Genomic DNA, 22,567 nt, shown 5'->3' with positions numbered 1-22,567 from the left:
TGATAAGGATTGGATTCTGCTGTTAATCACATCCAGGACTCAACCATGTTCATTCTGACAGTTGGTGAAGTGGGAGGGTCGAGGGTTTCTTTCTGCTGGACTGGCCGGTCTCACGACTTTGCTTCCAGTGGGCTGATGCTCTTTGAGCCTAGAAGAGTACATTTCAACTGAAATGATCCACAAAAGCTGATGAAGGACATTTTCCTTTTCCTGGATAGTAAATAGTATTTTTCCTACCACTACAGCTCGATCTAAAGTAAATACAAAATGTAGCTGAGTCCATGAAAAGATCAGCCATGATCTTATTGAATGGCGGAGCAGGCTTGAGGGGCCAGATGGCCTGCTCCTAGTTCTTATGTTCTTAAATCTTCAGAAAGAAGATAGATTCTACATCAGGGATATTCTTGGCCAAGAATTTCCCTAAACACGGTAGTATCTATTTTCAATAAAATAATTAAAGTTAATGTTCAGTTAAGAGTTATAGTTCTGTAAAAGAGTTAATGAATTGCAACTGTTTAAGTTTGAGATGGTACCTGAGGTGTTAATTAAAGAAAGAAATTGTTGGATGAATTAGGAGTCAAGTCCTGTTTATGTTGGTTTCATTAAAGTGGAATGCTTGGCAGGCCTTTAGATTAATAGCCGAGTAATAGTGTTCTTTATATAAATAAAGATCAAAGTTTAAAAGAACCGTCGCAAACAGAAGAAAACAGGAGCATGAGAACCAGTCTGGACTTGCAGACTGAAACCCTGCCCAAAGCCCACACATGCTCAGAAGGGAGAAAGGCTTAGAAGAACACTATAACACTTCTCCCCTTCAATTGCAATCCCCCATCAGGACAGAAATACAACAAAAGTAATGTCTTTGACGATACGGAAGTCTGTCAGGAGCTTTGCGGTTGCATTGCGACCTGTACAATACCACTGGTAAATCTTGTAATGGTGGATCTGGAATCGGAGTTGAAGAGGTAGTTTGAGAATCTGTACATGAACGTTCCTCTTCCACTCCCACAGCAGAGTCAACTAGCAAACCTGGAAACACAGGAACCACTTCCTGGTGAACGTCCACAGCAGCATTGATCCTCTGCTATTTTCTCAGTAACGTTTGCTGACTCTGAAACTTTTCCTGAATCGGGGTCACACAGCAAGCGAATATGGTCTTGGTGTCTGTGAACAACTCTTCCGTTTTGCAATCTCATGACCCAAGATACTGGACCACTTTGGTTTAAAATTATTCCCGGTAACCACCTTTGGTGACTACCAAAGTTTCTGATGTAAACCTGATCACCCAGTTTGAACTACCTCTCTTTGGCGTGGTAGTCGTGTCCCTCCTTCTGCTTCTCTCGTCTCCTGCTCACTTCTGCTCTGAGATCTGGGTGAAGCAGATCCTGATGAGACTTCAGCCTTCTACCTAAAAATTCCACAGGAGAGAGTCCGGTTGTAGATTGTGGTGTGATGCTATACTGGGACAAACATCTTGAGAGCTTTGTTCTTAAAGTATCACCTGCCATTCTCCTCAATCCCTCCTTCAGAGTTTGAACAGCTCTTTCTGCCAAACCATTTGTAGCCAGATGAAACGGCTCAGTACGCACATGGCGTAGATCATTCCTTTACATGAATTCCTGAAACACCTCACTTGTAAACAATGTCATTATCTGAAACAAGCGAATCTGGAAACCCAGGGCTTGTGAAAATTTGACAGAGCTTCTCTATTGTCACAGGAGCTGGAATATTACTCATGATGTGTGCTTCCAACCATTTTGAATGAGCATCTACAACGACCAAACACATGTGATTCATGAAAGGTCCCCCAAAATCCACATGGGGGCGGCACGGTAGCACAGTGGTTAGCACTGCTGCTTCACAGCGCCAGGGTCCTAGGTTCGATTCCCGGCTCGGGTCACTGTCTGTGTGGAGTTTGCACATTCTCCTCGTGTCTGCGTGGGTTTCCTCCGGGTGCTCCGGTTTCCTCCCACAGTCCAAAGATGTGCGGGTTAGGTTGATTGGCCAGGTTAAAAATTGCCCCTTAGAGTCCTGAGATGCGTAGGTTAGAGGGATTAGTGGGTAAATATGTGGGGTTGGGCCTGGGTGGGATTGTGGTCGGTGCAGACTCGATGGGCCAAATGGCCTCCTTCTGCACTGTAGGGTTTCTATGATTTCTATGTAGTCTGGACCACGGCCTATCAGGCCACTCCCAAGGATGAAGTGGTAATGTACCCAGTGTGTTGGGTGGAGTGAACTCAGAAGAATCATTCAGCACTCAAGCCTGATTCAATCGACAATCAGTTTATTGAGTTACGCCAGTGGGGAGAAGCCACAGGGGCTGACCATGTGCAACGCCACCCAACAAAGAAAATCATCAATTCTTATACAGTTACTCAGCCCATCCCGGCTGGACACAATCCAATCAGAATGGTTATAGATTACATACATTACATATAGGTACAATGAAATTAGTAACTGGGCATCATGGGGCTTTGTGATCATCTCATGAACAGATAGGTGCCCCCATCATGATGTTTTCCGGACCCTCTTATCTACCATCCTTTGTACATAGACTCCCTTAGTTTGAAAAGGGGTTGATTAAAAGTTCACAAATGGACAACAGCGTCCTTCCTTTGTTTTAACCCAATGACCACAGGGTCTGGGAATCAATTCCATTTAATAATCTCTCCTTTTAAATTCTTTTCTTCAGTATCCAATTCCAGAATTTTCCTTTTCATTGTGTTAATTGAATCAGGAATAAATCTTTGGGCCTGACAGGAAGTTTAACCCAAGATCAATCCAACACAGGATTGGTCAAAATCATTTCACATGTCCCAAATTTTAAATAACCATTACAAATTAAACTCTCATTCTCACATGTGTGAATTGTATCCGGATTAAAATTCCCACGTGTTCAGTAAAATATCCTGGAATCATGTCTCTGGCCAGTAAATATGGCTCCAGGTTCATAACTTTTTTAAAAAAGCTTTATTAATTACACTTCCTTCTTTAAAATCTGTTTGATTTAAATCACAGACAGAAAACCTCAAAGCTTGAAGCATTCAACCCACAAATATCATCCATACACAAGCAGAGAAACTTAGCATGTGCTTTACAACAACAATAACCAGAATGAATTCCTTAAGCATTCTGTGGTTCTCTTTTTAAACTTCTAGAAATTCCTTTAATTAAAGATAAGGTTAATTCCCCAGAAAAATAAACCTTAATAAATGTACCCCAAAACAATGATAAAACACATCTACAAACATCCACATAAAACAAACAAAACACACAGGTTCAGCTCGTAAATTTGAAACAATGAATCCTCACATTCTCTCACGCAGCTATAGCGTCTTAAAGTGACAGAGCACTACAAGCTCAACTCCTTGATTAAAATAAGATACAAAATCCTTCATTCTCCTTCATTATAACTTAACCTTTTTTAAGCCAACTTCCAAGGCCTGATTTTACAGGCAACATCTAGTCTTTGTTGATTTAAAATCCCAAACACTTTACCACCTGCAAACTCTTTGTTCTTTATCTGGGGTTGAGGTGACAACATGATACAATTCTCACAGTTACTCCAAATTCCTCCAGGCTACACTTAAAATTTCCATATTTAACTATTCCCATTAATCCTCAATTATAAACTAAAATAGACACATGAGTTTCCGGGCGATTTAAAAACAAATCAACTGTCTGCTGAAAGGGTTAACTTTTCTACACAACCTAAAGCGGTGGGGAGTGAGCAGAAAAAACTTGGCACACAATTACATCACTACATAATTTTTAAAAATTTCTCTAACAACAAAACAAACTTGATTTTAAACTTCATCTGTTAATTTTTTTGTTACATTCCTCAACCTAATTATTTTAATTTGATCAGTTTTTGTTAGGGATGGGTAACTTCTGTTCTTTATGAACTGGTTCACTTGTTTTGTTAATTCTACATGGGCTCAGAGAATCAGAACCCAGACTTTATCATCCTTATCCTTTTTTCCTTTTGCCATCACTCCCTCTGTTTTGCGGGAAGATGGTGGGGATTCCAATCAAACCTAATCATTTATCACAAAAGTAAAATACTGCGGATGCTGGAATCTGAAACAAAAACACAAAACGCTGCAAAATCTCAGCAGATCTGACAGCGTCTTGGGGAGAGAATAAAGCCAATGTTGAGAGTCTGGATCACCCTTTATAACAGCTCTTATGAATTGTTAACCAGAGTCAAAACGTTGGCTCTATTCTCTAATCACTTTATTGAGAGGTTTCTTATTCTTAGTTTCCAATTGGCAGGTAAGATTGACCGGTTCCCCACTCGAGCTCTGATTTTTCACTGGCCATGCTTGGGTTGGATTATAACCATTAGAATCTACTCTCAGAGGTCCGCTTTTCAGTCCAGTGCTACTTGGAGTATACCGTCATTTCACCGACTATCGGGTCACAAGTCCCTCACAGTTCTTATTACTAATTTATGATAAAATAATTTAAACTATTCTCGAGAATGCTTCTTAACATCTTAGTCAACTACCTGATTGGCCAGATACCCTTTTTACAGATTTGGGTATCTCAGCCGCTGAACACCAGCTGGTCCTGAAATAAGTTTAATTCCAACTCATTCTGAGTAAATATTCTCACCAGGTCCTCTGTCGGGGCCCTGCTGAGCAGCTTTAATGGTCCGTGATTGCAGAAACTGAGCAGTCACAGGAATGTGGTCAAGATAGTCCAGTCCCATAATGCCTCACATTCAATCTACAGTCCTCCAATTACAACAGAATATGTGGCTGTGTGTAGCTGCCTCGGCCATGGTCAACCCCAACACTGCCTTCTTGAACTGCTACAATGCCTGAGGTGTAAGTACACCCACAGTGCTGTTAGGGAGGGATTTCCAGCCACACATTCCAAACTTTCACCAGACTGCAGATGGATACCAAATTGATATATTCCATTCAACCACACCCAAGGTGAGTTATTCCAATTCCTTTATTGTCCAGGACAATATATTCACAATATCTTTAAAACAGAAATTAAACATTCCCATTTGATTTTAGATATTAACATATTCTGTTAGGTTGTTCATTATTGTCAATGTCACGCTCAGGTTGTTCCCCTTGGAGCAACGGAGGTTGAGGGGAGATTTGATAGAGGTGGACAAGATTCTGACCGGTTTAAACAAAGTGGACAAAGAAAAGTTGTTCCCATTAGCTGATGGGACAAGGACGACGGGGACACAGATTTCAAGTTTTGGGTCAGAGATACGCGGAGGGAGGGTGGGGGGGGGGGGGGGGGGTGCGGGGAGTGGTGGCTGTGAGGAAGAATATTTTGATGCAGCGAATGGTAATGACCTGGAACTCGCTGCCTACGAGGGTGGAGGAAGTGGAGACAATAAACAATTACAAAGGAAATTGGATGATCATTTGGGTTCAAAACAGAAATTCTGACGAAATATCTCTGAACTTCCTAACACCCTGTCACTCTGTGATCCTTGTGAAATTTGAAACCAGGTATTTGCAACAAGACTCAAAGAGCATCAGCCCACTGGAGGCAAAGTCGTGAGACTGTCCAGCCCAGCAGTAAGAAACCCTCCGACCCTCCCCATTGACCAACTGTGAGAATGAACAAAATGCAGTCCTGGATGTAATTGACAGCAGAAACAATAACAGCAGAATCCAACCCCTGGAATCACTCGTGAACTTGTTGGTGTCTCAGCAGGTGGGATGAAACTCTGAATCCCTTCCCACACTGAGAGCAGGTGAATGGTCTCTCCCCAGTGTGAACTCCCTGGTGCGTCCGCAGGCTGGATGGATCACTGAATCCCTTCCCACAGTGCGAGCAGATGAATGGTCTCTCCCCAGTGTGAACTTGCTGGTGTCTCCGCAGGCTGGATGAATCACTGAATCCCTTCCCACACTGAGAGCAGATGAATGGTCTCTCCCCAGTGTGAACTCGCTGGTGTCTCTGCAGGCTGGATAACCGAGTGAATCCCTCCCCACACTGAGAGCAGGTAAACGGCCTCTCCCCAGTATGAACTTGCTGGTGTCTCCGCAGGTTGGATAACCGAGTGAATCCCTCCCCACACTGAGAGCAGGTAAATGGCCTTTCCCCAGTGTGACCTCGCTGGTGTGTGCGCAGGCTGGATAACTGAGTGAATCCCTTCCCACACTGAAAGCAAGTGAATGGCCTCTCCCCAGTATGTACTCGCTGGTGTGTCAGCAGGCTGGATGAATCACAGAATCCCTTCCCACACTGAGAGCAAGTGAATGGCCTCTCCCCGGTGTGAACTCGCTGGTGTGTCCGCAAGTGGGATAACTGAGTGAATCCCTCCCCACAATGAGAGCAGGTGAATGGCCTCTCCCCTGTGTGAATTCGCTGGTGTCGCTGCAGGGTGGATAACTGAGTGAATCGCTTCCCACACTGAGAGCAGGTGAATGGCCTCTCCCCAGTGTGAACTCGCTGGTGTCTCCACACACTGGCTAATCGAGTGAATCCCTTTCCACACTGCGAGCAGATGAACGGCCTCTCCCCAGTGTGGCTGCGCCGATGAGCTTCCAGGAGAGATGGGGCTTTGTATTCTTTCCCACAGTCCACACATTTCCATAGTGTGTTCATGGTGCAGATGTCTTTGCCTCTCTCCTGGGTGGACAATCGGTTGAAGCCTCGTCCACACACAGAATACAAGTACAGTCTCTGCCTGATGTGAATGGTGTGATATTTATTCAAGGTGTGTAACAGGTTAAAGCTCTTCAGTCAGTGCACTGGAACACTCTCACTTGAGTGTGGTCGTGTGTTGGTGCTTTTCCAGTCACACTGATGCATGAAATTTTCAAATCAACAGATCGAACAATCATTTCTCCTTCTAGATTCAAAGGCCGATGATATTCAGAATCCAAGCGATATGACTGTCAGATCTAGACGTGACTTTTGAGATTTTAGCCTGTGATTCCTCTTTCAATATCCTGTAAAAGGAGTTTACATTAGTCATCAGTGTCAGTCAGGATAGAAATTCCGAACAGGCAATTCTAGTTTCTATGGAACATTCTTTTCTCATTCCCCAAAAGCTGTAAATCTCCATCCCACACACTCTCCCTCCATTCTCACTCTGCTGTATCTAATATTCACCCTTCCAATTCTCCGGAAGGTGCTGATTCAGGCTGATTGACAGATCCATGCTCACTGCTTCCTGTCCTGGACACAGAATTCAGAAGAAATCGGAGCTGCAGTGGGCTATTTGGCCTATCGAGCCTGCGCAACTATTCAATGAGATAATTGATTGATCTCTCTCAGCACCATTTCCCGCACTATCCCCCAGATCACTCGATATCTTTGATATCTAGAAACCTATCAATTTCTGTCTTGAAAATTCTTGATGACTGAGGCTCCACAGTCCTCTGGGGCGCAGAATTCCAAAGCTTCACCACATCCTTGAGTGAGGAAATCCCTCCTCATCTTAACTTTCTCTCCATTTTCCTACACTGTTCTACATGACACTTGACTCCTTTATCAATCAAAAATCAGCCTAACTCACCCTGGAATATATTCAATGACTCAGCCTCCACTGGTTCCTGAGGAAGAGAAATCCACGAATTAACAACTCTCGGAGGGAAGAGATGACTGGAAATATATAATGTAGCTACAGTACAACATTACAAAACTAGACATAATAATAAATGTAATTTATTACACAACCATAAATAATATATCTAATCTGTACCACATAACAACACGAGTCATATCTCTGTTCTATGTTAATTTACTGCGTCCTTCAATGGGAAACCAGCCCTTTAATTGTGAACATGAGGAAAGAAACCATCCTTTTAGTCAGACAAATAAATGTGTCAAGCTGAGGGAGCAAAGGATGTCAATGTCTTTAAGAGAGAGACTTGGGCCAACCTTTCCAGAGTCTGCACCCTCTCTGGATTCATTTCCTTTCCCTTCAGTTGCTGCAAGTCCCCAATTTCTCCCCAGAATGAGAAAAGAAATGGAAAGGGGGATAAAATAAAGTGTTTTACTCACAGATGTCGGCAACAGGAGGAAGTTTGAGTCTGTCTGAAGCTCAATCTTCATTCACACAAAGCCTGCGCTCTGATTGGCTGCAGAGGCAGAGTACTTCCGGTCCTCCAACTCTTCCCACTGGTCAACATCTCAGCATACAGGTCAAGGGGTGGGCTCTCCCCCGCACATGCGCAACTGCCCCTCTCCCTTGGACATGCGCAGTTGGGTCCGTGCAGTGGGAGATCGCCAAGGGGCTTCTCGCTCTGGCCGGAGCAGTCAGCTGGTTGCTTGGAAACCTGGGCTCGGGGAGGGGGAACAATTGGTGCGGGCGGGGCTACAGTGTCAGCGCGCCGGGTCTGCGCGGACAATGGAGAGGGAGGTTTCACAAGCACTGCATCATTGGTTACCGCGAAAGACTCGCATTCCAACCATTAACTTGCAATTGTGTCTTGCCTATAAATATGCCGTGTTTGGGAAACCTACCTCTCCACTCACCTGATTAAGGAGCAGCACTCGAAAAGCGGTTTATTCCAAATAAACCTGTTGGGCTTTAACCTGGTGTTGTGGAGGAACACAGTAAGAAGTTTAACAACACCAGGTTAAAGTCCAACAGGTTTATTTGGTAGCAAAAGCCACACAAGCTTTCGGAGCCTTAAGCCCCTTCTTCAGGTGAGTGGGAATTCTGTTCACAAACAGGGTATATAAAGACACAAACTCAATCTACATGAATAATGGTTGGAATGTGAATACTTCCAGCGAATCAAGTCTTTAAGATACAAACAATGTGAGTGGAGAGAGCATCAAGACAGGCTAAAGAGATGTGTATTGTCTCCAGACAGGACAGCCAGTGAGACTCTGCAGGTCCAGGCAAGCTGTGGGGATTACAAATAGTGTGACATGAACCCAATACCCCGGTTGAGGCCGTCCTCGTGTGCGGAACTTGGCTATCAGTTTCTGCTCAGCAACTCTGCGCTGTCGTATGTCGTGAAGGCCGCCTTGGAGAACGCTTACCCGAATATCAGAGGCCAAATGCCCGTGACCGCTGAAGTGCTCCCCAACAGGGAGAGAACAGTCTTGCCTGGTGATTGTCGAGCGGTGTTCATTCATCCGTTGTCGCAGCGTCTGCATGGTTTCCCCAATATACCATGCCTCGGGACATCCTTTCCTTAAAGGAATTTTAAGGATGCGTCTGGCGTCCTTAAAATGCCAGTCTGTGTGCACACACTCAGAGACTGATCTACAAACTATCGTCGCCACATTCACTGAAGCATATGAAAGGATAGGCCTCAGACTAAACATCCGGAAAACAAAAATTCTCTCCCAGCCCACTCCTGCTCCACTCCCAACCATCAAGATCCACGGTGAGCCCCTGGACAGCGTGGATCATTTCCCACACTCAGGAGCCTTCTCTCGGCATGGGCAGACATTGACAATGAAATCCAGCATTGACTCCAATGCGCCAGTGCAGGTTTCGGACGCCTGAAGAACAGAGTGTTCGAAGCCTGAGATCTCAAATCCAGCACCGGGCTCATGGTCTACAGAGCAGCCGTGGTCCCTAACCTGCTGTATGCATCAGAAACATGGACAATGTAGAGCACACACCTCAAATCCCTGGAGAGGTGTCACCAACGTTGCCTCCGCAAACTCCTGCAAATCCCCTCGCAGGATAGGTGTACCAATGTGAGTGTCCTCTTCCAGGCCAATATCCCCAGTATCAAGGCACTGGTCACACTCAACCAGCTGCGATGGGCCACATTATCCTCAAGCCCCACACAAGACTCCTGAAACAAGTGCTGTACTCCGAGCTCCGCAATGGTAAGCTGTTGGAGAAAATTCCTAATAGGTTAGAGAAATTTTAAACCATTAGGCATTTCAGACACTAACAGAACTACCGGCATTGAGTTAAATGACTCTAAGTCAGACTTATAAGCTAACAAGGGAAAAGTCTACACACGTGAATGTAGTAAGAAATTTAAACAAGTAATTCTGATTTAAACATGAATTTCCTGATTTTAAAATGTATGTTAGCTGTATTTTTAAAAGCAATTGTAAGCTTTAGCCAAAAGCAGGCTGCTGCAAGGCATGATGGCACAGGGACACTTACAGACAGGTTACATTCTTTGGAACAATGAAGCCACAGAATGTGCCAACCTTTATCAGCGAAGTTTCTAACAGAAAGGTTCTCAAGGCAGCTCCATAAATAGGATTGATTCACATTATCCATATAAGACAGTGCCTTCTCAGATGTGAGAATGTGCATTTGTCTGGTTTGGCCTGTGACGGAGCAAGAGCCGGTGGGAATATTAACTTTGGCCTTTGTAGCTGAGCAATAGGGTAAGTAGAGTCAGCAATAGAGGAAGCATCCGGGTTCTACGGACCAATGAAATACCATTATGTCAGAGGGTAAAATGGCAATTGGCTAAAGTATATGACATGACATTAATGATTTATTTGTATTGAAAATGATTGCTTCACACCTGATGAAAGGTGGGAGAATTTGATATGAACAATGTATAATTGATCTATCCTAAGCATTGTAAGTCAGAGTTATTGGAGAGATCAGGATGCTTCTCTTCTAGAGAGACATTACACTGTCCATTAATTTCTCCCTTCGATCGTTGGTCAGATAAAAGATATGTCTTTAAACTGGGACACTGACTTCATGAGTTTTATATTGTCTGAAGTTTTTGGCAATACCTGGTCTCCATGATAATGTACCCAGTGTGTTGGGGGGAATGAATTCAGAAGAATCATTCACTCAAGCCTGATTCAATCGACAGTTTATTGAGTTACGCCGGCGGGGAGAAGCCACAGGGGCTGACCATGTGCAACTCCACCCAACAAAGAAAATCATCAATTCTTATACAGTTACTCAGTCCATCCCGGCTGGACACAATCCAATCAGAATGGCTACAGATTACATACATTACATATAGATCCAATAAAATTAGTATCTGGGCATCATGGGGCTTTGTGATCATCGCATGAACAGGTAGATTCCCCCATCATGATGTTTTCCAGGCCCTGATAGCTACCATCCTTGGGCTTTCTTTGTACATAGACTCCCTTAGTTTGAAAAGGGGTGAACTAAAAGTTCTCAATGGATGTCAGCACCCTTCCTTTGTTTTAATCGAACAATCAACTGTCTAGGAATCATTTATATTTAATAATCTCTCCTCTTAAACTCTTTTCTTCAGTATCCAATTCCAGAATTTTCCTTTACATTGTGTTACTTGCGTCAGGAATAAATCTTTGGACCTGACAGGAACCTTCACCCAAGATCAATCCAACACAGGACTGGTCAGAATCATTTCACATGTCCCAAATTTTAAATAACCATTACAAATTAAACTCTCATTCTACATGTGTGAATTGTATCTGGATTAAAATTCCCACATGTTTCGTAAAATATCCTGGAATCATGTCTCTGACCAGTAAATATGGCTCCAGGTTCATAACTTTTGGGAAAAAAGCTTTATTAATTAAACTTCCTTTTTTTAAATCCGTTTGATTTAAATCACAGACAGAAAACCTCAAAGCTTGAAGCATTCAACCCACAAATATCATCCATACACAAGCAGAGAAACTTAGTATGTGCTTTACAACAACAATAACTGAATTGAATTCATTAAACGTCCTTGTGATTCTGTTTTTAAACTTCCAGAAATGTCTTTAATTGAAGACTCAAGATAAGGTTAATTCCCCAGAAAGATAAACCTTAACAAATGTAGCCCAAAACAATGAGAAAACACATCTACAAACATCCACATAAAACAAACAAAACACACAGGTTCTCACAGCTCGTAAATTTCAAACAATGAATCCTCAGCATTCTCTCGCAACTATAGCTTCTTAAAGTGACAGAGCACTACAAGCTCACAACTCCTTGATTAAAATAAGATACAAGCTTCTCCGTTCTCCATCATTATTACTTAACCTTTTTAAGCCAACTTCCAAGGCCTGATTTTATAGGCAACGTCTAGTCTTTGCTGATTTAAAATCCCAAACACGTTACCACCTGCAAAATGTTTCTTCTTTATCTGGGGTTGAGGTGACAACACAATAAAATTCTCAGTTATTCCAAATTCCTCCAGGCTACGCTTAATATTTCCACATTTAACAGGTTCCCATAAATCTTCAAATAGACACATGAGTTTCTGGGCGATTTAAAAACAAATCAATTGTCTGCTGAAAGGGTTAACATTTCTACAGAACCTAAATCCTCAGCATTCTCTCTCACAGCCATAGCTTCTTAAAGCGACAGAGCACTACAAGCTCACAACCCATTCATTCAAATAAGAAACAAGATTCTCCATTCTTCAGTATAACTTGATTTTTTTTGTTTCATTTAATGATAGGATTATAATCATTAGAATCAGCTCCCAAGGTCCGCTTTTCAGTCCAATCCTACTTGCAGTAGTATCTACTCTGATGTCTGCTTTTTAAGTCCAGGTCACAAGTCCCTCACACTTCTTATCACAAATTTATGATAAAAAATAATTCAAAAACAATGCCTGAGAATGCTTCTTAACTTCTTAACCAACTACCGACCACCGTTTGATTGATTGGACTGCCTTTTTACAGATTTGGGTATCTCAGCCGCTGAACACCAGCTGGTCCTGGAATAAGTTTAATTCTAACTCATTCTGAGTAAATATTTTCACCAGGTCCTCTGTCGGGGCCCTGCTGAGCAGCTTTAATGGTCCGTGATTGCAGAAACTGGGCAGTCACAGGAATGTGGTCAAGATAGTCCAGTCCCATAATGCTTCACATTCAATCTACAGTCCATCAATTATAACAGAATATGTGGCTGTGTGTAGCTGCCTCGGCCATGGTCAACCCCAACACTGCCTTCTTGAACTGCTACAATGCCTGAGGTGTAAGTACACCCACAGTGCTGTTAGGGAGGGATTTCCAGCTAGACATTCCAAACTTTCACGAGAATGTAGCTGGATACCAGATTGAAATATTCCATTCAACCACACCCAAGGTATGGCGCACTGAAGGAATGGAAGGCGAATTAGTTGATCTAATTCATGTGTGAGCTATAAAATAAATAGCAGAACCAAAGGAGCACAGATACACAGAGAGATCTGGGAGTACGGGGCCACAGATCCTTAAAAGTGGCAACACAGGTGGAAAAGGTGATGAAGGAAGCATATGGCACGCTTGCCTTCATTGGCGAGGGCATCAAGTATAAAAGTTGGCAAATTATGTTACAGTTATATCAAACGTTGGTTAGGCCACATTTGGAATACTGTGTCCAATTCTGTTCGCCACACTATCAGAAGGACGTGGTGGCTTTGGAGGGGGTACAGAAAATGTTTATCAGGATGTTGCCTGGTATGGAAGGTATTAGCTATTTGAGGGATTGAATAAACTGGGATTGTTCTCCCTGGGAAGATGGAGGCTGAGGGGCAACCTGATAGAAGTTTATAAAATTATAGATATGGTGAACAGTTGGAAGTTTTTTCCCAAGGCAGAAATGATAATTACAAGGGGGCACAAGTTCAAGATAAAGGAGGAAAGGTTCAGTGGAGATGTGCGGGGGAAGCTTTTTAACAGAGGGTGGTGGGGGCCTGAAATGCACTTCCAAGTGAGATGATTGAGGTAGAGACGTTAGCGACATTTAAGACTTAACTGGATAGACACATGAAGAGGCAGGGTATGGAGGGATACAGGCAGTTGGTCTAGATAGGATAACGTGATCAGCGCAGGCTTGGTGAGCTGAAGGGCCTATTAATGTGCTGTACTGTTCTTTGCTCTTTGTGAGTCATTCTAATTCTGTTGTTGTCCAGGACAATATATTCATGATATTTTTAAAACAGAAATTAAATGTTCCCATTTGATCTCAGGTATTAACATATTCTGTTAGTTTGATCATTATTGTTGATGTCAGGCTGGGATTGTTCTCAGTGGAGCAAAGGAGGTTGAGGGGAGATTTGATAGAGGTGGGCAAGATTCTGACAGATTTAGATAAGTTGGACAAAGAAAATCTGTTCCCATTAGCTGATGGGACAAGGATGAGGGGGACACAGATTTAAGGTTTTGAATCAGAGATGCGGGAGGGGGGGATGTGAGGAAGAATATTTTGAAGCAGCGAATGGTAATGAACTGGAACTCGCTGCCTATGAGGGTGGAGGAAGTGGAGACAATAAACAATTACAAAGGAAATTGGATGGGCATTTGGGGGGTTCCAAACAGAAATACTGACTAACTATTTCTGAACTTCCTAACACCCTGTCACTCTGAGATCCTTGTGAAATTTGAAACCGGATATTCGCAACAAGGCTCAAAGAGCATCAGCCCACGGGAGGCAAACTAAACCCTCTGACCTTCCCCATTGACCAACTGTGAGACTGAACAAAATGCAGTCCTGGATGTAACTGAGAGCAGAAACAATAACAGCAGAATCCAACCCCTGGAATCACTCATGAACTTGCTGGTGACTTAGCAGCTGGGATGAAACTCTGAATCCCTTCCCACACTGAGAGCAGGTGAATGGCCTCTCCCCGATATGAACTCGCTGGTGTGTCTGCAGGCTGGATAATTGACGGAATCCCTTCCCACACTGAGAGCAGGTGAATGGCCTCTCCCCAGTTTGAACCCACTGGTGTCTCAGCAGTTCAGTTGACTTAATGAATCCCTTCCCACACTGAGAGCAGGTGAACGGCGTCGCTCCAGTGTGAATTCGCTGGTGTTTCTGCAATGTGGATGACCTGATAAACTTCTTTGGGCAGTGAGAGCAGCTGAATGGCCTGTCTTCAGTGTGAATGCGCTGGTGGTCCATCAGATCCCTCGAGCTTTTGAAGCCGCCTCCACAGTCAGAGCATTTAAAGGGTCTCTCTGAGTGTGAGTAAATTTGTGACTCTGCAGGCTGGACAATTAAGTAAATCCCTTCCACACTCAGTGCAGATGAAGGGTCTCTCACTGGTGTGAACATATTCATGTGTCTGTAGGGTGGATGACTCACCAAATTGCTTCTCAAACACAGAGCAGGTGAATGGTCACTCTCCAGTGTTTTTTTTTATGACACCATGAAAAATGGGTGTCGCTGACTGGCCAGCAATGATTGCCCATCCCTTGTTGCCCTTGCGAAGGTGTGGTGAGCTGTCTTCTGAATCGCTGCAGTCTATGTGCTGTAGGTTGTCCCACAATGCCGTTAGGGAGGGAATTCCAGGATTTTGACCCAGCAACTGTAAAGAACAAAAGAACAAAGAACAGTACAGCACAGGAAACAGGCCCTTCGGCCCTCCAAGCCTGTGCCGCTCCTTGGTCCAACTAGACCAATCGTTTGTATCCCTCCATTCCCAGGCTGCTCATGTGACTATCCAGGTAAGTCTTAAACGATGTCAGCGTGCCTGCCTCCACCACCCTACTTGGCAGTGCATTCCAGGTCCCCACCACCCTCTGTGTAAAAAACGTCCCTCTGATATCTGAGTTATACTTCGCCCCTCTCACCTTGAGCCCGTGACCCCTCGTGATCGTCACCTCCGACCTGGGAAAAAGTTTCCCACTGTTCACCCTATCTATCCCCTTCATAATCTTGTACACCTCTATTAGATCTCCCCTCATTCTCCGTCTTTCCAAGGAGAACAACCCCAGTTTACCCAATCTCTCCTCATAGCCAAGACCCTCCATACCAGGCAACATCCTGGTAAACCTTCTCTGCACTCTCTCTAACGCCGCCACGTCCTTCTGGTAGTGCGGCGACCAGAACTGGACGCAGTACTCCAAATGTGGCCGAACCAGCGTTCTATACAGCTGCATCATCAGACTCCAGCTTTTATACTCTATACCCCGTCCTATAAAGGCAAGCATACCATATGCCTTCTTCACCACCTTCTCCACCTGTGTTGCCACCTTCAAGGATTTGTGGACTTGCACACCTAGGACCCTCTGTGTTTCTATACTCCTGATGACTCTGCCATTTATTGTATAACTCCTCCCTACATTATTTCTTCCAAAATGCATCACTTCGCATTTATCCGGATTAAACTCCATCTGCCACCTCTCCGCCCAATTTTCCAGCCTATCTATATCCTGCTGTATTGCCCGACAATGCTCTTCGCTATCTGCAAGTCCAGCCATCTTCGTGTCATCCGCAAACTTGCTGATTACGGCGGTAAAGGAACGGTAAAGGAACGGTGATATACTTCCAAGTCAGGACGATGAGTGGCTTGGAGGGAAACTTGCAGGTGGTGGTCTTCCCATGTATCTGCTGCCCTTGTCCTTCTACATGAAAATGGCTGTGAGTTTGGAAGGTGTTATCCAACGATCTTTGGTGAATTGCTGCAGTGTATCTTGTAGATGGTACACACTGCTGCTACTGAGCGTCGGTGGTGGAGGGAGAGATGTTTGTAGATATGGTACCAATCAAGCGGGCTGCTTTGTCCTGGATGGTGTCAAGCTTCTTGAGTGTTGTTGGAAATGCACCCATCCAGGCACGTGGGGAGTATTCCATCGCACTCCTGACTTGTGCCTTGTAGATGGTGGATAGACTTTGGTGGATGTTGGATAGTCAGGAGGTGAGTTACTCGCCGCAGTATTCCTAGCCTCTGACCTGCTCTTGTAGCCACTGTGTTTATGTGGTGAGTTGAGTTTCTGATCAATGGTAACCCCAAGGTTGTTGACAGAGGAGGATTCAATGATAGTAACATCATTGAATGTCAAGGGACAGTGGTTAGAGTGTCTCTTATTGATAATGGTCATTGTCTGGCATTTGTGTGGCACAAATGTTACTTTCCATTTGTCAGCCCAAGCCTGGGTATTGTTGCATTTGAACATGGGATTGCTTCAGCATTTCAGGAGTCGTGAATGGTGCTGAATATTGTGCAACCATCAGCAAACATCCCCACTTCTGACCTTAAGACAGAGGGAGGGTCATTGATGAAGCAGCTGAAGATAGTTGGGTCGAGGACACTACCCTGAGGGACTCCTTCGGAGATGCCCTGGAGCTGAGATGACTGACCCTCCACAACCACAAACACAACCATCTTCCTATGTACCAGGTATGACTCTAACCAGTGAAGTGTTTGCCCCCTGATACCCATTGATTCCAGTTTCACTCGAGCTCCTTGATGCCAAACTCAGTCGAATGTGGCTTTGATGTCAAGGGCTGTCACTCTCACCTCACCTCTGGAATTCAGTTCTTTTGTCCATGTTTGAACCAAGGCTGTAATGAGGTCAGGAACTGAGTGACCCTGGCGAAACCCAAACTGCGTGTCACTGAGCAGGTTATTGCTGAGCAGATGCTGCTTGATAGCGCTGCTGATGACCCCTCCCATCACTTTACTGATGATCAAGAGTAGACTGCTTGGGCAGTAATTGGCCGGGTTGGATTTGTCCTGCTTTTTGTGTACAGGACAGACCTGGGCAACTTTCCACATTGTCAGGTAGATGCCAGTGTTGTAATTGTCCTGGAATTCTGGAGCACAAGTCTTCAGTCCTATTGCCGGAATGTTATCAGGGCCCTAGTGCCTTTGCAGTATCCAGTGCCTGCAACCGTTTCTTGATATCACGTGGAGTGAATTGAATTGGCTGGAGACTGGCACCTGAGATGCTGGGACCACTGGAGGAGGGTGAGATGGATCATCCACTCGACACTTCAGGCTGAAGATTACAGCGAATACTTCAGCCTTATCTTTTGCACTGATGTGCTGGGCTCCTCCATCATTGAGGATGGGGATATTTGTGGACACTACCTTGACACAAACTCACACCAGCCTTGGCCTTTTCATCTCTGTGGAATGAGCTGGGACTTAGACGTCCATGCTGTGAGGTGCGTCCAAGCTGCGAGCCAAGCCTGGGGCCAGGATCATGTTCATGTGTGTGTCCATTTGTGTCTCTATGAGATAGAGTACAGAGCGCAGGTGTTTACGTGCCAGAGAGAGCGTGGAGTCAGTGTGTGCAAGTGAATGTGAATCACAGAATAGAATTATAGAACTCCTACTGTGCAGAAAGAGGCCATTCAGCCCATTGAGTCTGCATCAACAACAATCGCACCATGGCCCTTTCCCCTATCTCCATGTATTTAGCCTGCTAATCCCCCTGACAGTAAAGGGCACATTTTTGGATTGTGGGAGGAAACCAAAGCACCAGAGGAAGCCGACACTGGCATGATGAGAATGTACATATGGCAACAGATATGCCTCTGGATTTTCAAGTTTGCTGATAACACCACTGTCGTGGGTCAGATCTCAAACAATGATGAGACGGAGTACACGAAAGAGATAAATAATCTGATGAACTACTGTGACGACAATAATCTCTCCCTCAATGTCAGTAAAATGAAGGAGACAGTCATCGACTTCAGGAAGCATAGTGGAGAACATGCACCTGTCTACATCTCTGTGCTTTCTGGGCCTTTCTCTGTGCTGTAGGGTTTCTAAGATTCTAAGATACATCAAGAGGAATGAATTGGAAATGGTTGTGAGCTTCAAGTTTCTAGATGTCCAGATCACCAACAATCTTTACTGATCCGTCCAGGCTGATGCTATTGTTAAGAAAGCCCACCAACGCCTCTATGTTCTCAGGGGCTAAGGAAATTTGGCATGTTTGCTACACTCTCACTAACTTTTACAGATGCTTCATAGAAAGCATGCTTTCTGGTTGTATCACAGTTTGGTATGGCTCCTGCTCTGCCCAAGACCGCAAGAAACTTCAAAGGGTTGTGAATGAAGCCCAGTCCATCACTCAAACCAGCCTTCCATCCATTGACTCTGTCTACACTTCTCGCTGCCTCGGCAAATCAGCCAGCATAATTAAGGACCCCATGCACCCTGGACATTCTCTCTTCCACCTTCTTCCATCGGGAAAAAAATACAAAAGTCTGAGGTCATGTACCAACCGACTCAAAAACAGCTTCTTCCCTGCTGCCATCAGACTTTTGAATGGATCTATCTTGCATTAAGTTGATCTTTCTCTGCACCCTAGCTATGACTTTAACACTACATTTTGCACCCACCCCTTTCCTTTTCTATATACGGTATGCTTTTTCTGTATAGTGCAACAAACAACACTTTTCACTGTATGCAAATAGATGTCATGATGTGGAGATGCCGGCGTTGGACTGGGGTAAACACAGTAAGAGCTTTAACAACACCAGGTTAAAGTCCAACAGGTTTATTTGGTAGCAAATGCCATTAGCTTTCAGAGCGCTGTTCCTGTGTCTCTGTATGCCCTGTTTGAGAGCAGATGTCCACTCCATCTGACGAAGGAGCAGCGCTCCGAAAGCTAATGGCATCAAATAGATGTGACAGTAATCATAGAAACCCTACAGTACAGAAAGAGGCCATTCGGCCCATCGAGTCTGCACTGACCACAATCCCACCCAGGCCCTAGCCCCATATCCCTACACATTTACCCACTAATCCCTCTAACCTACGCATCTCAGGACACTAAGGGCAATTTTTAGCATGGCCAATCAACCTAACCCCCGCACATCTTTGGGAGGAAACCGGAGCACCCGGAGGAAACCCACGCAGACACGAGGAGAATGTGCAAACTCCACACAGACAGTGACCCGAGCCGGGAATCGAACCCGGGACCCTGGAGCTGTGAAGCAGCAGTGCTAACCACTGTGCTACCGTGCTGCCCCGAAGTGGGTACATTTTTGTGTAAAAGGTGTTTGCGTAAGAGAGAGAAACAGGAGTGTGTGCATATATATGTTTGTGTGTCAGTGTGTGTGAGATAGAGGCAAGTACACGAGTGTGTGTGGGGGAAAAGGGTATGTGCTTGTGTGTTAGAGATAAACAGGAGTTTGTGCAGCTATGTGCCTGTGACAGAGAGGAAGGGAAAAAAGAGAGTGTAAGATCGTGTGAGAAACAGGGAAAGAGTGTGAGAAGAGGAATGTGTCTGTGTGTGATAGATAAACAGGACTCTGTGCATCAATGTGTGTGTGAGAGAGAGAAAAATGTGTGTGAGAGAAAGAGAGAAAAAGGGGTATGTGTGAGTTAGAGAAGGTGGAGTTTGTGTGTGTACAGGGGAGGCTGAGTCTGACTGTGAACTGGGTCTTTGTAATGTGTGCAATGAGCTGGGCCTTTGGCTGCCTCTGCAATGAGCTGGGTCTTGGGGCATTTATGCTGCAAGCTGGGCCTGGGTGGACGGGGCCATGTTTTTATGCATGTCTTTTTGTGTTGAGAGTTTGGAAGAGAGAGGGGGAGAGGAGGGTATGTTTGTGTGTGTGTCAACCACGCAGGACCCTGGCACAATTATAGAAAGTTAGGGCACAGAAAGAGGCCACATGTCCCATCATGTCTGCTCCAGCTGATAAATGAGCCATCCAGCATAATGCCACTTTGCAGCATTTGCTCCGGGCTCCAGGAGACTGGGCGGGACAAAGCGCAGCCTCTCCTATGGCCAGAGAGGACTGGAGAACATCTAATGTGGTATCATATTTCAAGAAGGGAGGAAGGGATAAATCAGTAAACTACTGGCCAGTCAGTCCAACCTGAGTGGTGGGGAAATTATTGTAAGCAATTTTGAGAGACAGAATTCATCTGCATTTGTAGAGGCAGGGATTAATCAAGAACCGTCGGCATGGTTTTGTTGAGGGGAGGTCATCCATTGCTTGCTTGCTGCAAAACCCAAATTCAAAATCCAATTTATGGTCCCCACACTCGGGACAAACATTATCCAAGCTGACACGATAAGGCATTGCACCCCATCTTGGGCTGGATCTGACACTTGATCTTAGCTAAAAGGCTGAGGAGCTGAACCTATGTTGAATGAATAGTTGGTGAAGGAGAGTTACAAAATCTCACAACAAGGAAAGAGAATGGTAGTCAGTTTAGTAAAGTTACTGCTAGCAACTTCGTTTGATCAATCGCCCAATTGAGGGGGTGAAAGTCACTCATGTATTTCATCAGTTTTCCTTTTCGTTTAAATAAACATTGAGATTAATTGATATCTCAAAGTCCTGTCTTGTCGGAGGTTAAATACCTTTCAAATTAAAGTTCTTTCAAGAGCTAATTTGGAGCTGAATAACTGGACACCTGCAACCGAATTAAACCAAGACTAAATATTAATCGATTTATTGAGTTGTAAAGCAGGGGACAGCACAGAGTCTGGGGCGGCATGGTAGCACAGTGGCTAGCAGCTCCAGGGACCCAGGTTTGATTCCTGGCTTGGGTCACTGTCTGTGTGGAGTTTGCACATTCTCCTCATGTCTGCGTGGGTTTCCTCCAGGTGCTCCGGTACCCTCCTGATGCGCATCAATTGGACACGAGGCTCGAAGCTTCAGTAAAAGAAGGCTTTTATTAACTAACAATGGAGCTATCAGAACTTTAACACACTATCCCAGACTGAAGGGGTCCCATCCGAGCAGGGAGTCTTATACCTCTCCCAGGAGGCGGAGCCCGACTGGGATGTGCCACAACAGTAACAAACACAGGTGTAACAATCCCACCCTAACCCAACAGCAACATTAGTACAATCCCACAGTAACCTATATACATTCCTGTAGTACTGGCCAGCCCTGGCTCAGTACTATCCAGTGGGAACCAATGATGGTTCACCACACCTCCCACAGTCCAAAGATGTGTGGGTTAGGTTGATTGGCTATGCTACAAAATTGCCCCCTAGTGTCCTGAGATGCATAGATTAGAGGGATTAGCAGGTAAAATATGTAGGGATATGGGGGTAGGGCCTGGGTGGGATTGTGGTCGGTGCAGACTCGATGGGCCAAATGGCCTCTTTCTGCACTGTAGGGTTTTTATGATTAATTATATACCCTTTTCATACTAACAGAGAACCTCGAGAAAGTTCAAAAAAGATTCACATGTACAACACCAGAACTGAGTGTGTTTAAGTTACAGGGTAGATTGAACAGGCTGGGGATGTTTTCTCCAGGAAAGAGACTGACCTGATAGAGACTTTAATGGGTGTGATAGGGTTGAAATAATCAAGTCATCACTGTGATTACAGGATAGAAATCCAGAACTGACATTTCCAGTTGTCACAGAAAATCTTTCTTCCTCTCAAACTAAATTTCTGTCCCCCACACACTCCTTCCTCCCTGTTGATTGTAACCCAAATTCATCCTCCTATCCTCCTCCTGCATTTTCCCCAATCCTCCATCCTTGAATCAAGACATGCAGGTCCACAGTTCCTTGAAGGTGGCAACTTAGGTGGTTAAGATGGTCAAGAATGTGTATGGCATGCTGGCCTTCATCGGACGGGGCAGTGCGTATACAATTAGAAAATCATGTTGCAGCTGTATAAGACTTTGGTTAGGCTGCATTAGGAGCCTAAACAAATGCACCCTCCCAGCGCACCCACCCCCCCTCCTCTCCCCACCCCCCTCCCACCCCCCTTCCCCTCCCTCCCCAACCCTATCCCCTCCCCTTCCCACCCACCTTCCCCTCCCTCCCCAACCCATCCCCTCCTCACCCACCTTCCCCTCCCCACCCCCCCTCCCCAACCCCCTTCCCCCTCCCCAGCCCCCTTCCTCTCCCCACCCCTCCTTCCCCTCCCCACCCCCGCCTCCCCTCCCCACACCTGTTCTCCCCCTCCTCCTCCACCCCTCCCCCTCCATCCCTCCCCCTCCCCTCTCCTCCCCCCTCACCCCCTCCCACCCCCCTCCCATCCCACCCCC

At 45.1% G+C, this 22,567-nt stretch overlaps 2 protein-coding genes across 3 annotated transcripts in view; one reads left to right on the top strand and one right to left on the bottom strand.

Annotated features, from left to right (window-relative positions):
- The window catches only part of LOC144510519 (uncharacterized), a 41,936-nt gene that overhangs the window by 1,661 nt on the left and 17,708 nt on the right, over positions 1-22,567 (top strand). The gene's annotated exons all lie outside the window — the stretch shown is intronic.
- Positions 2,270-8,049, bottom strand: LOC144510506 (uncharacterized). Of its 2 annotated transcripts, XM_078239985.1 has the most exons (3): positions 7,993-8,049; positions 7,505-7,541; positions 2,276-6,935 (listed from the first exon to the last, which is right to left on the bottom strand). In XM_078239985.1, exon 3 carries the CDS (start codon positions 6,586-6,588, stop codon positions 5,662-5,664), a length of 927 nt encoding a protein of 308 aa, XP_078096111.1. In that variant the 5' UTR covers positions 6,589-6,935; positions 7,505-7,541; positions 7,993-8,049; the 3' UTR covers positions 2,276-5,661. The 2 variants fall into 2 exon arrangements, with proteins under 2 accessions (XP_078096112.1, XP_078096111.1); XM_078239986.1 differs by lacking the exon at positions 7,505-7,541 and having other exon boundaries at positions 2,270-6,935.

Source organism: Mustelus asterias, chromosome 23 (assembly GCF_964213995.1).
Source record: "Mustelus asterias chromosome 23, sMusAst1.hap1.1, whole genome shotgun sequence".
Lineage (NCBI taxonomy): Eukaryota > Metazoa > Chordata > Chondrichthyes > Carcharhiniformes > Triakidae > Mustelus > Mustelus asterias.
The sequence above is the reverse complement of the archived record's forward strand: the minus strand, read 5'-3'. Positions and strand labels throughout refer to the sequence as shown.

Bases quoted from the DNA above. Each gene is read 5' to 3' on its own strand.
- LOC144510506 (XM_078239986.1), bottom strand. From the start codon at position 6,588: ATGAACACACTATGGAAATGTGTGGACTGTGGGAAAGAATACAAAGCC.